Source organism: Meriones unguiculatus, chromosome 3 (assembly GCF_030254825.1).
Source record: "Meriones unguiculatus strain TT.TT164.6M chromosome 3, Bangor_MerUng_6.1, whole genome shotgun sequence".
Taxonomy (NCBI): domain Eukaryota; kingdom Metazoa; phylum Chordata; class Mammalia; order Rodentia; family Muridae; genus Meriones; species Meriones unguiculatus.
In genome coordinates this window covers 122,576,223-122,593,787 of record NC_083351.1, presented here as the reverse complement: position 1 = coordinate 122,593,787, position 17,565 = coordinate 122,576,223, and the positions used below count along the sequence as shown (strand labels likewise).

At 43.1% G+C, this 17,565-nt stretch overlaps 1 protein-coding gene across 1 annotated transcript; it reads left to right on the top strand.

The window, feature by feature from the left end:
* Nucleotides 1-3,100: 3,100 nt before the first annotated feature.
* Amacr (alpha-methylacyl-CoA racemase) lies at nucleotides 3,101-16,964 on the top strand. Its single transcript, XM_021656358.2, has 5 exons — nucleotides 3,101-3,416; nucleotides 4,353-4,496; nucleotides 5,848-6,008; nucleotides 13,162-13,348; nucleotides 16,199-16,964. The coding sequence occupies exons 1-5, from the start codon at nucleotides 3,122-3,124 to the stop codon at nucleotides 16,606-16,608; spliced, it is 1,197 nt and encodes a 398-aa protein (XP_021512033.1). The 5' UTR covers nucleotides 3,101-3,121; the 3' UTR covers nucleotides 16,609-16,964.
* The last annotated feature ends 601 nt before the right edge of the window (nucleotides 16,965-17,565 follow it).

The window sequence follows — 17,565 nt, the reverse complement described above, 5'->3', positions numbered from 1 at the left end:
GGGCTCATGGGCGCTCACGCTCTCCTACTCCTTCACCACATGAACCTCTGCTCAGCATATCCACACGATGTATGCTGCCAGCCCAATAGTCACTTAGTAGCTGTCTTGGTCATCATATAGCATTGCTGCCCTTAGGTTCAAGTAACACCCTTTTTGCTCAACAATGGCCCCAAACACAAAGCAGCGATATTGACTATTTGGACATGCCAAAGAGAAGCCAGTGAAGTCTTCCCCTTAAGGGAAAATGTGAAAGCTCTGTGTTTAAAAAAGAAAAGAGAAAATAAAGTCTTAACGTTATGGCTGCTAAAATTATGGTACCAAAACAGTCTATGGAATTTGGAAGAAGGAGAAAGTTTTGCTGTCCTACTTCAGGCTGCTTAAGTTAAAGCCACAAACCATAAGTGAATAAGTGAATAAATAGAAAAAGCACTACATTTGTGCATGTATATATAAGAAAAATTATAGATACGAAGTGTGTGAAGGACGTAGAGTGTCCAGTAACCTAGTGTCTTGGAGGAAAATTTTGCCCTATCTTTAAAAACAGCAGCAAGAAAAACTTCATAAGCATATATGGAAATGGACACACACACACACACACACACATACACATACACATACATACACATATTCTTCTAGAATTTTATCTAATGGATTAAGAACATTCTCAGATGCTATTTTGATATTTGAAATAGTGAAAAAAAAAAGTTAAGGGAGTACATCATAAATGAAAGTTAAGTCAAAAGAAAAATAAAAACCACCTCTGATTGTGAAAGTCTGTAATGCCAGCTCCTTGTGAGGCTGAGGCAGGAGGATCACAGCTTCCATAGTGACTCGGGAAGATCAAGAAACTAGGAAGTAAGGACGGGGCTGGAGGCATATCCCAGGTGGATAAAGTGCTTGCCAGGCACACACAGGGTCTAGGCCCAATCCTCATTAAGCCCCCCTCTCCATGCACACAAAGTAAATGAGAATGTAAATCCCAAAGGGTGTGGCTAGCACTGGCAAATATCTATGCATCGCAAGAAATGGTGCTGCTCAACCGTTGAAACACGGCCCTTCTCTTTCCCCGAGTTCCCAGCAGAGGCTCGCAGTCAGGTAAGTGTGAGCAGAGTGGGAAGCAGATTTGAACAGCTACAGACGGCCAAGGACCAGATCCTTTTCCGTATACATTTGTGGCTTAATTATTGTTTTGGAGTTTTGGGAGTCAAACCCAGAACCTGAAGCATGAACACTCCATGACTAACCTAAGCTTATAATTTAAAGCATACCATTTCACACCTCCTCTACGTCTTTGCCTATTTTGACTCAACAGAGGACTGTCATTCGCTTGTGAATATACCTTTATGGGCTGGAGAGATGGTTCGGCAGTTAAGAACACTGGCTGTTTTTCCTGAGGACCCTAGTTTGAGTCTAGTGTTCACGGGGCACCTTATAGTTACGTGTAACTCCAGTTCCTTCAGAGAACTGTTATGTCCTCAGATACAACACCCTCTTCTGGCCTCTGCAAGCACCAGGCATGCCGATGGTGCCCAGACATACACACAGGCAAAACACCCATACCCATCCACCCCCCACCCCCCCAAAAAATTTAAAGTTTCTAGGTTTTTATTTTTTATTTTTTATTTTTATTTTTTATTTTGTTGTTGTGTCTGATTTGAAACAGGGTCTCATGTAGCCCTGGCTGACTTTGAACTGCTATATATCCAAGGACAACTTTGAATTCCTTGTAGTTCTGCTTTCATCTCCCAAGTGCTGGGATTACAAATGTAAGCCACATACCAAAAAAATTCAGGTTTTTTTTTTATTACAAATAATGCATCATGAATATTCTTTGTTTTAAAAATATTTGAATGCAATTGTATATGCATTATTTATGTTACTGTTTCCTCTGATTAGCTTTTAGAGGATAGTTTGTGCAGAGGAAAGATCTCCTATCAGTCTGCTTTGTCTGGGCCTCTTGATATGTCAGTACTTTGAACTGTTATGTAAAGCATGATGGCTAAGACCTTTGATTCATATGACTATGATCCTGTGTGTAAGCTCAAGCCATTGATTTTTTTTAATAGAAATAGAAAGGGAGCAACTCTGAAGAAAGTTAATGTCTCAGTGTGGAAAAAGATGCAGAGAGAATGGGAAACTTTAGGCTGCAGCAAGGACAGGCACTTGAGACAGCACAGCGCGAGACAAGCAGGACCTCGCTCCAGGTGTCTGCCCCTAGCAGGAGGCAGCTCATTCTCGAAGGGCTCCGACCTGACCTCTTGCCCTAAAGTACCTTAAAACTCAGGAGCTGGTTAAAAGAAACTTGGCTATAAACTTGCTTGCTTTTATTATCTGTCTCACTGGTTAAGATCCACTGCTGGAGTTTTCTAGCATTCACAACCAGCTCTATTCGGTTTCCTAGAGCTTTCAAAAACTGCCATCTGGCCATCTAAAAACAAGCACCACCCATTACTGACAAAAATGATCTATAGATGTGGGTGGGGTATTTGTGATCATTTTGTTCTCCTTTTTCTAAAGGTTGAAAACAGTTTCTGAACCCGAAACTGAAATCGTCTACAAAACTGATAGCTGAAAGACCAAATCTATTTTTAAAGCTCTCTCATTCAACCTGGAATGAATACTCCTGATATCCCAGACTCTTCTAAATGCTGGGATTATAGTCCTGCACACCTATAAACGGGAGTTTTAAGCGGTGCTGGCCTTCCTGCATGCTAGGCACGCACTGTACCAACTGAGCTACAACCCCAGCCCTTCCTCTTAAAACTAAGGGCATGGAGGAGAGGGTTCAAACTAGTTTCAGGGCGTCTAGGGAGACACCCTGTGGCCTACCAAAGGAACTGTCTTTCCTCCTCAAATTGTTCTAAGTAGTAAGGTGCTTCAGCACCTTTACTTTCTTACTGCGGGCCCCGGGAAGGGACTCAATGAAAGCGTAGGAAGAGGACTCGAACTCAAGTCAAGGTTGCAACTCTGGACCTAAACACTAAAGTCCGGCAGATAAATGGACTCAACGCCTGGGGCGGGCGAAAAGTGCGCAAGCGCGTAGCCTCCTCGGAGGTGGCGCGCAGGCGCGCGTAGCCTCCTCGGAGGTGGCGCGCAGGCGCGCGGGGAGGGCGCCGGGTATATGGCAGGTGCGGAGCCCTGTCACTCGCCTTTCGCCCTGGGACCGGCCATGGCGTTGCGTGGCATCAGTGTCGTGGAGCTGGCGGGCCTGGCCCCGGGCCCATTCTGCGGGATGGTCCTGGCGGACTTCGGCGCTCAGGTGGTGCGCGTGGACCGGCCAGGCTCCGTGGGCGACGTGAGTCGCCTGGCCCGGGGCAAGCGCTCGCTGGTGCTGGACCTGAAGCGGCCCGCGGGAGCCACGGTGTTGCGGCGCCTGTGCGCACGCGCGGACGTGCTGCTGGAGCCCTTCCGCTGCGGTGAGCCGAGCCTGCGCGGCGAGGTCGCCTTTACCTCCTGCCCCGTTACTCTCCGCCTCCTTAGACTTTTAATTTGCTTTTGAGTTTTTTCCCTTAAGCACTCTTCTAGATTTGCCTTTATTAATTATTTGGGGCATATTGAACTGTATAAGAATCTAGTGCAAGAAATAGATTGGAAGACGTCACATAGGGATATAGCCACTGACCCTTTGGTACGTGGTATGCTTATGCTCTGAATCACTCACAGACCCTGCTAACCTTTCCCTGCATGCTGGCATTCCCGAGCTCCAGCTTCAAGATCACTCGTTTACTTTGGGCTATGCAAAAACAAACTTTCGTGCTCTATCGACAAACAAGGACCGAGTCCTTAACAGAATCAGTTTTCGAGCGCTTGCATGCTCAGTGACATGCGCCACTATGGCTCTATACTGGCGTTTGCAACTGTTACAAGTCTAAAGGGGTTTCCTCCGCTATCCCAACCAGCCCTGCTCTCGTCCATCACTGATTTAGCCACTCCTGCTTCTTACTAACATTGCCTGGTAGAGTCCAGTAAGTTTTGATAATGAATGGAATGGGAGTGGGTCACTAGGCATATTTATTCGTAACTCTCTTGGTCTCCACAAGCATATCTGAAGACAGTCCTGGTAACATTTAGGATTATATCATAATGTAAAAAAGCCCTGTTCGAAGATGAGGGTGGGTCAGTGTGGTTGAGTGGTTTGAGTAGTTTGACTCATAATTCTGACAACTTTCACCAAAATCACAACAAATAATGTTGGTGTTATTTGCAAGCTTGCACTTTTACTTTGCCTCCCGTAGAAGGAATTACCCCAGGCTTTGGCTTGTGCACTCTTTAAAAAAAAAAAAAAAAAAAAAATTCAACGACGACAACAAACCACACAAAACATTTGATTACTTTCCTTTTTTCCTTTAAAGGTGTCATGGAGAAACTCCAGCTTGGGCCAGAGATTCTGCTGAAGGACAACCCAAAGCTCATCTATGCCAGGCTGAGTGGATTTGGCCATTCGGGAAGTTTCTCCAAAGTAGCTGGCCATGACATCAATTACTTGGCTTTGTCAGGTATATTGGAAAGGTTTTTCTAAAACACTTGGAAGTGGCTCCAAAATCAGGAAGTGTAGTTACTTTGATTAACAAGGGTTTGGAGAATATTTATTATTTTCCGTTATGTGTATGTGTGTGCGTATGTGCATTGGAGTGTGCATGTCTCTAGAGGTCGGAAAAGGTCTTGGATCACCTGGAGCTGGAGCCGCAGGGATTGTGAACCCTTCTATGTGGGTGCTGGGAACTGAGCTGGGTCCTCTGCAGCAACAATATGTGCTGTGCACCACTGAGTCATCTTTCTAGCCTCTAGACTTGATGAACACGAATTTTACAACGTGAAGATGTAAATACTTATTACAGCTTGAGAACGTAGTTGTTGAAAACAGGTTGATTTGAGTTCCTAGACCTGCCATTCTTAGGCTCTGTCTGCTGTCCGCACTCATTTGAGGGCTAATAATCCCCAGTCACACTTACTTTGTGCAACTGGGGAGTCAGTTTTCCTAGGAGGGGGAGACACGGTGATAAGATGTACAGTCGCTCCACTGATGGGAAATTGATTCAGTCCGATTCTAACATTCCTTCAAGAATCGTTTTGATCCATCCTTTCATACTTCTGTGAACACTGCCAAAAGCCCACAGCTGTCAGGTCTCACTGTCACTTTCTTAGACACTGTGCCAGAGAGCATGATTAAAATGGCCTGTTTGCATTGTGTCTAAGAACTGTGTGTTACGATGAAAACAAATCTCCTACTAATGTAAGAAGGCATTTAAAGGTAGGGGGGAGTGAAGTATAAAGCTGGCTTTTCACATCTTTTCAAAACTTAATTCCTATTCCTTTTTTTTTTCAGTATGATTATTTTCTGTCATCTCTCTTTAATATAAATGAAAGTGCATTATACTGTTTTAGAGCCAGGAAACAAGTTGATACTCAGTATGTTTTCTCTGAAACGTAGTAAGTGAAAACTTTAATAAAATATTGGAAATGTCAGTAGGGATGATTTTTTTGTTGTTGTTGTTTTTGTTTCTAATTTAATTTTTCTGTGGGGAGGGTTCACTGCATAGTTCATAGCTCAGGCTGGCCTGGAAATCTAGATCTTCTTGCTTCAGTCTTCTGAGTGCTGGGATGAGAGCTATGTGCTCCCTCCCCCCCACCCCACTCCCTCGGATTCAAGAAAATGTGTCAGAGAAGAAAAGTTCAACCAAGTGGAGCCTATCTTGACGGAAACCTTTTTGTTGATAGACTAACAAGGTTTGAAGAGCATTGTGTGCAGTTTTCACTCAGGTCAATGACTATAAAAAACGTTTGTCCCTCTGAGATGTTTATGTGTTTATTCTAAAAGGTGCGTTCAATTTGTCATTCGTGGTGCAGGTGTTCTGTCAAAGATTGGCCGCGGTGGTGAGAACCCATACCCGCCGCTGAATCTCCTGGCTGACTTCGGTGGCGGCGGCCTCATGTGCACACTGGGCATTCTGCTGGCCCTCTTTGAACGCACACGCTCTGGCCTAGGGCAGGTCATTGATGCCAACATGGTGAGTATCAATTGGGGGCAGGGCGAGGAGGACAGGCCTGCCGTTTGTGTCTTCTTATGATATACGATTACCTAAATTAGATGGGAAGTAAATGTAAATAAGATGGGAAATAAGTAAGATTTTATATTTAAATTTAAGTCATCAATAAGGTTTTTGTTTTATAGGGGGCTTTTTGTTTGTTTGTTCATTGTTTTTTGAGACAGGGTCCTTCTGTGTAGCCCTGGCTGTCCTGAAACTCATAGGAGATCCAACTCCCTCTGCCTCCTGAATGCAGAGATTAAAGATGTGTGCCATCATGTCTGGCAAGGGATCTTTTTCTATAAAATAGAAATTTGATGCATCTTCTACGAAATTGAGCGGGAAGCCCGGACAGGAAGTCCCACCCTTCTGAGCATCCCTTAGGCACCTGCTTCACTGGCTAAAGACTACTTCTGATGCTCAGATTTGAAGGGCCAGTACTTGGCAGATCTATTTTAATCACAAAAGAGAACCTGGAGAAAAATGTTGAAAAACAACAAAAGAATTGGGTGATTTTTAAGAACGTTTTGAGCATGCTGGGAGAGATGGCTTAGTAGATTAGGATGCTTGCTGCCAACCCAGGTTCCCCAGGAGCCACGTGGTAAAGGAGGACACTGACTCTCTAAGCTCCTCCTCTGACCTCCGGATACATTCGTTTTTTTTGTTTTTTTTTTTTTTTAACATTTTTTTTTTCAATGCAGTTTATTCAGGAACCTTGAACAATCATCTGACCCTGGGGAAAGCCAGCCCACAGCTTAAATAGCCTCTGGGTAGCCAACCCAGGCGTGCCACGTGGGCAATGCAGATAGGTCCACATACATGGAAGCAAGCCAGATCCTCAGCCTTAGCCAAATGTGGAATTGTTCGTGAGAGAGAGCACTCACCATCGGGAAGGTGGAAGGCAGAAACCAGCTCCATCTTTAAGGCATAGCATTCCGCAGCTCTCTACAGTTCCCCGTTTTTGTTTTAGACGCATCAGGCAAGAGTAGAGGTCTGATCTCTGATATTAGAAATAAATTGGGACTTTGTACTGATGTTCATTTAGGTGTCATCCACCCAAAGAGCATCAGACCCTTCCGATACCTTTTTCTCAGAGGCGGGACCTGGGTTATCAACCCGCATGCAATCAGACATGCTCTTCTCTGGGTCCAAAGCGGCTGACCCTGAGTGCAGTGCTTAGCCTCGCATCCTGAGCGTAACATTTTAGCTTTTTATGGTATCCAACCATGCTTGGGGAGAATGTCCTGCTTCAATGGCTGTAAAGGCCTGAATGATCATGGCTGCATCACACTGTTGTGAGACTCTAATCTTGCATATATACCACAGGCAAACCAAGGAGACCAACACCAGAAGGCCTGCTAACACTCCCATGCCCGCCCATTCCTTCAGATGATTCATGGCTGCAGCAATCCATGATGATAATCCTGTGGCTAGTCCTGCGTCCACTCTGGTAGAATTTACTGTGATAATGGCCACTCTCAGCTGCTCCATCGTAGTATCGAATTCTCCAGTCCAATTACCTAAAATATAGCTCGACAATTGTTTAGACAGATTTGCAGCACAGGAAAAATTCTCATGTTATATGCTAGTGACTCAAAGTCCAGCATATTTTCATTGACAGCCAAGTTGAGCGATTTGCCATAGGGTATCAATTTGCTCCTGCACGAGGTCAATCCTCTGATTGAACACCATCAAGCTTCCTTTTAGTTGAGCATTAATTCCTTTATGTACAACTAAGGCATGAACTACATTGGCTAAATGATTATTCAGGGTCTGAGCAGTCTGCCCAGTATGACTCATGGCTAATGCCCTGGTGGTAGCTCCAACAGCCGCCAATGAGATGGTAGTAACAATGGTGGCTGTAGTTCCAAGATCTCTTTTCTGTCTGAAGAGAGTCATAGCGTGAGGGGCATCAACGGGCACAGGCACCCAGTGAGGCATGCGAGTAACCAGGGCATACCTAAATTTACTAGCATTCCAGCATTGGGCAAAAAAGAAAGTATCATTACCACAATTACTTGGCTCTATCTGGCTAATAATGAATAAAAATGGGGGATATAGACAAACAGGTGTGGGCTTATAGGAAATATTATGAGAAGCCTTAACACCCTCGTTGAAACATCCTGTGTCAGTTCTAGAACTAGCGGTGGTGTTGTCCGAGGTCTGAGTAGGTTCAGGAGACTATTGCCCCCAGGGGCGAGACGTGCTCCATGCCAATTGACTAACTCCATGTTTTCCTCCACTTTTGAAAGTCATTTAAGGTTCTTAAATTATTTTTTTCCCTTTTTTTAAAAAATTTTTCATCAATTACACTTTATTCATTCTGCATCCCCCCATAAGCCCCTCCCTCCTCCCCTCCCAGTCCCACCCTCCCTCCTCCCTCTGCTTGCATGCCACTCCCCAAGTCCACTAACAGGGGAGGTTCTCCTCTCCTTTCTGATCTTAGTCTGTCAGTTCACATCAAAAGTGGCTGCATTGTCCTCTACTATGGCTTGGTAAGGCTGCTCCCCCCCAGAGGGAGGTGATCAAAGAGCAGGCCAATCAGATTATGTCAGAGGCAGTCCCTCTTCACATTACTATGTAACCCAATTGGAGACTGAGCTGCCATGGGCTACATCTGTGCAGGGGTTCTGGGTTATCTCCATGAATAGTCCTTGGTTGGAGTATGAGTCTCTGGGAAGTTCCCTGTGTTCAACTTTTCTTGCTCTGTTGCTCTCCTTGTGGAGACCCTGTCCTCTCCAGCTCTTACTATTTCCCAGTTCTTACCTAAAATTCCGTTCACCTGCCCAACAGCTGCCCATCAGGCTCAGCATCTGCTTTGATAGTCTGAAGGGCAGAGGCTTTCAGAGGCCCTCTGTGGTAGGTTCCTAGGTTGTTTCCTGTTTTCTTCTTCTTCTGATGTCCATCCTCTTTGCCTTTCTGGATGGGGATTGGACATTTTAGTTAGGGTCCTCTCTCTTGCTTAGTTTCTTTAGATGCACAGGTTTTAGTGGGTTTGTCCTATGTTGTATGTCTATATGAGTGAGTATATACCATGTGTGTCTTTTTGCTTCTGGGACAACTCACTCAGGATGATCCTTTCCAGATCCCACCATTTACCTGCAAATTTCATGATTTCCTCATTTTTCATTGCTGAGTAATATTCCATTGTGTAGATGTACCACAATTTCTGCATCCATTCTTCAGTTGAGGGGCATCTGGGTTGTTTCCAGCTTCTGGCTATTACAAATAAAGTTGCTACAAACATGGTTGAGCAAATGTCCTTTTTGTGTATTTGAGCCTCTTTTGGATATATGCCCAGTAGTGGTATAGCTGGATCTTGAGGAAGCGCTATTCCTAGTTGTCTGAGAAAGCCCCAGATTGATTTCCAGAGTGGTTGTAAAAGTTTACATTCCCACCAGCAGTAGAGAAGGGTTCCCCTTTCTCCACAACCTCTCCAGCATGTGTTGTCACTTGAGTTTTTGATCTTGGCCATTCTCATGGGTGTAAGGTGAAATCTCAGGGTTGTTTTGATTTGCATTTCCCTAATGGCTAGTGAGGTTGAGCATTTCTTTAAGTGCTTCTCTGCCATTCGGTATTCCTCTACAGAGAATTCTCTGTTTAGCTCTGTTCCCCATTTTTTAAGTGGATTGCTTGGTTTGCTGCTTTTCAGCTTCTTTAGTTCTTTATATATACTGGATATGAGTCCTCTGTCAGATAAAGGGTTGGTGAAGATTCTTTCCCAATCTGTAGGTGGTCGCTTTGTTTTGATGACAGTGTCCTTTGCTTTACAGAAGCTTTTCAGTTTCATGAGGTCCCATTTATTGACTGTTGATCTTAGAGCCTGTGCTGTTGGTGTTCTGTTCAGGAAGTTTTCCCCTGTACCAATGAGTTCTAGGGTATTTCCCACTTTTTTTCAAGCCGATTTAATGTGTCTGGTTTTATGTTGAGGTCTTTGATCCACTTGGACTTCAGTTTTGTGCAGGGTGACAAGTATGGATCTATTTTCATTTTTCTACATGTAGACATCCAGTTAGACCAGCACCATTTGTTGAAGATGCTATCTTTTTTCCACTGTATGGTTTTGGCGTCTTTGTCAAAGATCAGGTGTCCATAAGTGTGTGGGTTTATTTCTGGGTCCTTTGTTCGGTTCCATTGATCCACCATTCTGTTTCTATGCCAGTACCATGCAGTTTTTAAAACTGTTGCTCTATAGTACAACTTAAGATCAGGGATGGAGATACCTCCGGAAGATCTTTTATTGTAGAGGATTGTTTTAGCAATTCTGGGTTTCTTGTTATTCCATATGAAGTTGAGAATTTTTCTTTCCAGGTCTGTAAAGAATTGTGTTGGTAATTTGATGGGCATTGCATTGAATCTGTAGATTGCTTTTGGTAAGATGGCCATTTTTACTATGTTAATCTTGCCAAGCCATGAGCATGGGAGATCTTTCCATCTTCTCATATCTTCTTCTAATTCTTTCTTCAGAGATTTGAAATTTTTTTCATACAAGTCTTTGACTTCCTTGGTTAGGGTTACTCCGAGGTACCTTATGTCATTTGTGGCTATTGTGAAGGGTGTTGTTTCCCTAATTGCTTTCTCAGCCCTTTTGTCTTTTGTATACAGGAGGGCTTCTGATTTTTTTGAGTTAATTTTGTATTCTTTTGCTGAAGGTGTTTATCAGCTCCGGATACATTCTTACACACTCACACAAAGCAAATAAACAAGCATATAGACAAGCCAGTAAGGTGGCGTCACTATGGTATTCTAACGCATACAAAAGGCCTTTGAATAGCTCACCTTCACTGCCCCCTGTGGGCACAGTGTATGCCATGCCATCCAGAATTAACCAGCTGAGGAGAAACATGTAGCCTTGGGAGTTGTAAGGACTCATAGTTTACTGCATGTACATTATTGTTTATAGTTCAATGTAAATAGAAGATACTTTTCATCAGAATGTATCTAATTAGATTTACCTAATTATTAGACAATAGTAAGGAGTGAGTGTATATGAAAGTATAAAGTTTCCTTGGAGTTCATCCTTATGGGGTTAATCTTTCTTGGCTAATGACTCGAGGCAGTGGGTTCAGTAAGCCTCATTTATCACTTCCTAAGCCCAGTGAGCCCTGTAGACACTGATTAAGGCAAGGCAGGTATCTTTTCTGACAGGCCAGCAGCTTCTTGCTGTTTAGCAACAGAATCCTTGGCCCTGGCAGACCTGAAATGAGATGGAGCCTCTCAGGATGCTAAGTGTGTCTCATTTATGATGAGCTCAGCAGAAACACTTTGTTGCAAAGTTGTTGCGGTTTGGAATCTGAAAACCTTTTATAGTCCTTGTCCTGAATATGGAAGTCAGCTAATCAGTATTCTGACCTTCTCATGAGAGCCAGGGCCCCAGCTTGCCTCCTGTTTGCTTCATTGACTGCCTGAGGAGAAAATGCACATTTTTTTTTTTTGTAGTAGGCACTAACTTGTTGGATTTTGGATGAGCAAACCCAAATTAAGACCCGTATAGAACAATAGTTACCTTCAGAGTATTTTAATAGCAAGGTCAAATTCATGCAAAGGTGGAAGGGTTTAGCAATCAGTATGAATGAATCTCTTGATTTGTCAGGAAAAAAAAGCATTAAAAGACAAGCATAAAGTTCACTTAAAGCAGTGGCATACTTACATGTGTATGCATATCTGTGTGTGCATTAGATGTCCTTACACAGCTATGAGAATACTATACCCTAACAAAAGCACCACCTGTGGCTTTTTCAGTTACATGAGCATAAATAGTTGGGTTCCATGTCTCCATCATTAAGTATACTGTGACTGTATCCAGCAACTACAGATATCATCACCATGAATTCAGGAGAATCTGAGATTTTAGGCTGAAAGGGAAAACAGGGATACATCCAAAAGACATTTTCCAGTTTTTTCCCAGCCAGCAGCTGAGGAATTCCAAGCTCGCTATTGGAATGGAAGTCTCTGTAGGTAACCTCAAGGTGAGGTTCTTCCTGGGACACTGGCATCAGAATATAGGACCAGATAGCACAGGTAATCCCAGATGTTCAGGAAACTGAGGCAGTGGGATGGCAGCTGTGAGGTCTGTCTGGGCTGCAGAGTACATTCCTGTCAGTCTGAGCAGCTTAGACCTTGTCTCCAAGTTAAAATCAAAGAGGGCTGAGGGCATAGTTTAGGGGTGGAGTAATAGCTAAGCATATACAAGGCCCAGGGTCCACTCTCCAGAACTGTCCCCCCCAACCTCCAAATACCACCAACAAAGAAACAAAATCCCTAGGCACGGGAAATTTTCTACTTAGGTAGCCCAGTGCCCCTTGGCTTCAGCTTGAGCCCCATCATGATGTCACCTGGGCACTGGAATCCATTTGATTACTTAGGGGGCAGAAAGGTACTAGTCCCAAACTGATTCGTTTGGACTTAGAAAACCTGAATGTTTGCCACTCACATGGTTATATTTAGTTTTTCAACCTGCCAGTGATCATGAAAGATACCGGATTGGAGTAAAGTTGAAATAGGCTAGGTTTATGAGTGCCCTTTAAAGTGCACATGCATGTGCTTTCAGGCAATGAAATCAAATGTGTGTGTATTCACAGTCATGTTAACATGTGCTTGGTGTCCAAGTGTGAGGGCTTGAGTTCAGACTCCCCACACCCCAGTAAAAAGCCAAGCGAGACAGCATTGCCTGCCATCCCAGTCCTGGGAGACTAACACACAAGATCCCTGTGGATTCCTGGCTACCTTGTCTGGGTTGGTGAGCTCCAAGTTCAGGAGGAGACTCTGTCAGAAAGCAGTTGAGAAAGACACCTGACATTGACCTTTGACCTCTGTGTTCTCATGCACAAACAACAGTAGAGAGAATAAATAATTCAATGGGCGTCAATGCATCCTTACCTAACTTCAAAAATCATCAACACTTGCCAGGATTTGAAAGGAAGACAAACATAGTTTCTTTAAGTCTTAAAATGTTTCATGAAGTGTCCAGTATACCCAGTGCATTCTCCCATAAACCTTTTCTATCTCAATTTGCAGAAATACCAAATAAGTTGTATGGTTAGATTTAGTCGTGGGCTATAGCATAATCAGATACATAATCCCTTCTTTATACTTTGTAAGCCCCTGCATCCATAAATGTCCTGCTTCTTCCAAGGTGGAAGGAACGGCATACTTAAGTTCTTTCCTGTGGAAAACTCAGCACATGGGGCTGTGGGATCAGCCTCGAGGACAAAACATGCTAGATGGTGGGGCTCCTTTCTACACAACCTACAAAACTGCGGATGGAGAGTTCATGGCTGTTGGTGCAATTGAACCCCAGTTCTATAAGCTGCTGCTCAAAGGTAAGTAGCCCTAAGTTCCCTTTACCATCAGCTGTTTAATCTTAACTTTGAGATCTTTTGAATTCCATGATGTCTTTTTTTTTTTTTTATCCAACTTTCTAGTTTAATGTAACTAGCCATCAATATATCATGGGGCATTTCATCTGTCTTTTTAATTGACAGATAGGTTGACTACTCTACAGAATAACTCAGGACTTAAGAAACATTAAAAACCCATTTAGTGGGAAAGCTGGTACTTCGGTTGGCATTTACCATCTTCTTCATTTGCTCCCACTTTACTTGTAGGTCTTTCCTGTTACTTAGAAATTATTTTACTATTTAAAAATTTTTGAACAGTATATTTTGATCATATTTTCCCTCTCAGTTCCTCCTAGTTCCTCCCCACCTCTTTTTCCCAACCAACTTTGTTTATTTTTTGTCTCAAAACAAACAAAGTTAAAAGCCAAAAAAAGGGGAAAAAATTAATGTCAAACCATGAATGCACACACACACACACACACACACACACAGAGAGAGAGAGAGAGAGAGAGAGAGAGAGAGAGAGTTTTGTGTTGGACACCTACCTTTCTGGGCATGGGCCCTGCTCTGTGGTGTACTTGGTATATTCAGTGTCACTACCATTGGAGAGGACTGATTTTCCCTCTCCTGGGAGGTATCAGTTGTAGACATCTTCTTGGTTAGGGGTGGGGTTTGTATATCCTACCCCTTCCCACTGCTGGAGGTGTGTCTGGCTGGAGTTGGTGCAGGTCTTGTCGCAGTCTGCCTGGGGCCACATGTTCCTGCTGTGCCTGGAAGACGCTGTTCCCCCGGAGTCCTCCATCGCCTCTGGCTCTTAGACCTCTCTGTACAGATCTTCAGCATAGATCCCCGAGCCTCGACTCAGGAACTGGATAAAGGCATCCCATTTAGGAATGAGTGCTCTGAGACGTTGAGATCACTGACAGAGCATCGCTGAGTTGTGGCTCTCAGTGTTAATTAACATCCATGGCAAGAAGGTGGCTCTCTGATGACGGTTGAGAGGTGCCCCCCACAGTCTATGGAAAGAACAGAAATGCACCATTCCTCCCACCTTTGAAGAACCTTTAAGGTTGTCAGTGCTTTACAAGTACAACTTAATGTCTATTTGATTTTTCAGTTGTGTAAAAAACTGATACTATACAATTGCCTCCCTACTTTAGAGTTTCATTGTGTGGTACCTTTTCAAATGTATATTACTACAAACTATTTGATTGCTTTTATAAATACCCCCAAGCATTTTATGATTACATATACTAGCCTTACTAACTCCAAAACAGCTGATAAAATTACAGAACACAATGATTTGTGTAGAGCATGTATGATGCCTCTCTGCCAAGAAACTGAAGCTATAGTTAAAGGTTTACTTAAGAATTCTGGACTGGACAATGCTGGCTGAGGGGCAGTGGCTGGTGCAGTATGTCTTGGTCACAGAGCCCTGGGAGTCAATGTGGATACAGCATGGTGGACCTTACATCACACAACAGCCGTATGTGTGTCTTTATTGTCTACAGAAAACACATGCTTATGGTTAGGTAAATTTTAGTTTGTTGTTTTTTGTCAACAGTCACATTTTAAAGTGAAGATATTTTCGTTGAAAAGGTTTTCAGCCTGAACCCTTAAACGATCACAGCTTCTCTTCAGTTCTAGTAACTTTGCTGAAAGCTGCCGAGTACATTTCCTCCACCCTCTGGTAATCCTTACAGAAATTAGCACAGGAGGCTTTCAGTTATCCAGTCTCACCCCAGCATTTCTTATGAAGGCTGTGTTGTTGGCAGTTTCCACATTCTGCCTTTGGTACATTTTGTACAGGGTGAGTTAGGATTTAACCCTTAATTTTTTTTTAATATATATTACTGGATCTCCAGTTTTCCCAGTATCATTGGTTGAAAAGACAGTTCTTGTATAGAACAATGTTTGCATTTTTTTGAAGTCAGTTGACCATACATGTAAGAGTTTATCTTAGGGTTTTTGTTTTGTTTTGTTTTGTTTTTTGGACTTTTTCTTTTCTTCTTTGTTTTCTGGTAGCAGGAGGATTGAGTGCAGATTCCTCCCCATCCCCCCATGCCCCATACACACACATGGCAGGAGAGTGCCCCATCACTGAGCTATAGCCCCAGCCCTGCTTTTGGATTTACTTCTGTTGCGTTGTCTGTCTTTATGACATTAGGTTTTGATTACTGCAGTAAGTTTGAAATTGGGATGTGTCTGTTCTTCAGCATTATCTGGGCTGCTGGGATTCCTGTGTACATTTTAGGATCAGTTTGTCAATTTCAAAAAAAATAAGGCATCCTTTTTTTTTGATGTGCTTGTACGTATGATGTTTGTATGTGCAAATGTTTGCATGTAATAGTGTGGGCATTGGAATCCCATTGCACTTGGGAGGAGTTCAGAGAACAACCTTGGAGTCTAGTCCCTGTCTCATTCCTTGCTTGGAACAAGGTCTCTCTTTAAAATTTTTATTTTTAAAGTCTTTGTGAATGTTATATGAAGTGTGTGGTTCTTTTAATTCAACTAGACAGATAATAGCATCTTGGGGAAATTCCTTTTTGAAAACCTTCTTTGGAAATAAATCAATATCTGGAAACTAGATAACTGAAAAGAGACTTCGTTTCCTGAAATGTTAGTAAAAGCTCTTGATGATGACAAGCTTGCTTTGAGCTGTGTCTCTGCTACTTTCGCTGCTCTAGCTTTTGGCTCCAACTTCAAACTAGTTCATTTTTTTCTTGCCTCTCATTTGAGAAATCCTGATATAGGTTGTCATAGTGGAGTCCTCATTGATACAGTTACCTCTCTCAAAGCATAATAACGTAAGATATTACATTTCCCTCTCAGGACTTGGTCTCAAGTCTGATGAACTCCCTGCCCAGATGAGCGTAGCTGATTGGTTGGAAATGAAGAAGAAATTTGCAGATGTGTTTGCAAAGAAGACCAAGGCAGAGTGGTGCCAGATCTTTGACGGAACAGATGCGTGTGTGACCCCAGTGCTGACGTTTGAGGAGGCCCTCCACCACAGTCACAACAAGGAACGGGCCTCATTTATCACTGACGAGGAGCAGCATGTAAGCCCCCGACCTGCACCTCAACTGTCCAGGACCCCAGCTGTCCCTTCTACCAAAAGGGACTCCTCCGAGGGAGAGCACACTGAGGAGGTGCTTAGAGAATTTGGGTTCAGCCAGGAAGAGATCAGTCAGCTGCACTCAGAGAGAATCATTGAAAGTAAGAAGCCGAAAGCCAACCTCTGACTCAGGCGCACAGCTCGAGTGAATCTGAACACTGCATTTACACAGGAGAATGATGCCCATGACTGTATGTATGGAAATGTGGATGTACAGTAATGAAGCGCTCCAAGTTTTCCAATCAAGACACAACTAAAGACTTGATTACAGAGTAATGATTGCATTCTGAAGCTGCTTATCAGAGCCTCTGATTGAGGAATATTTTTGTGTGTGTACTGATATTAACTTGTGGCAATTTTCTGCCTTTCAGTTCACTTGATAAAGTATTCATTTATATTAAATCCCTTTTATAAATACAGCTATGATATATTTGAAATGAACTAATATAATTTTAATAAGTAAAGATTATTTTTCTCCTGGAAGTGAATAGTGTTTTTAATTTTTAAAAGCTTTCTAGAAAGCCCATTAAATGTCATATAAATAATTTTCTCTGATGCTTTGAAATATTGAGGCACTTCTGTTAACCGAAATGCATACTCCATAAAAAAAAGCCACACCCTTTCATTCACTCCTTGTCTTTGAAATCAGATGTTAGCAAATGGTCTTGAAGTTTTCTTCATAAAACTCTGCTTCAGCTCGCTGTACTGTGTGCGGGGCTGTGTGCAACTGGCTGGTGGCTTGTTCTCCGTCACCACAGTGCAAGTCTGCTATGCCCCGCCCACCAATGTCTGCTTCCGTACTGATTATGTCTCCACCTGCCCCTAGAAGTCCTGCTTCTCTTCTCAAGAAGCGCAATGAAAAGCAGTTTTAATCAAGCAAATAAATAGACAAGAAGGTATTTATTCCACAGGTGACACAGAGAAGAACTGGTGCCAAGAAGACATGCTACTGAGCTGCACATCAGTGAGGGCCCTGACTGACAGCTGGGATGAGCTTCAGGTGCAAAGTGAGCTGCTTCTCTCTGCAAATCTCTGTTACAGCTTCAAAGATGCTAAAAGCTTTGTCAGTGTTGGCCTCTGGTCA

Bases quoted from the DNA above. Each gene is read 5' to 3' on its own strand.
- Amacr (XM_021656358.2), top strand. From the start codon at position 3,122: ATGGCAGGTGCGGAGCCCTGTCACTCGCCTTTCGCCCTGGGACCGGCC. The intron at 6,009-13,161 runs GTGAGTATCAAT...GCTTCTTCCAAG, and splicing joins AGGTCATTGATGCCAACATG to GTGGAAGGAACGGCATACTT. The intron at 13,349-16,198 runs GTAAGTAGCCCT...TTTCCCTCTCAG, and splicing joins CTATAAGCTGCTGCTCAAAG to GACTTGGTCTCAAGTCTGAT.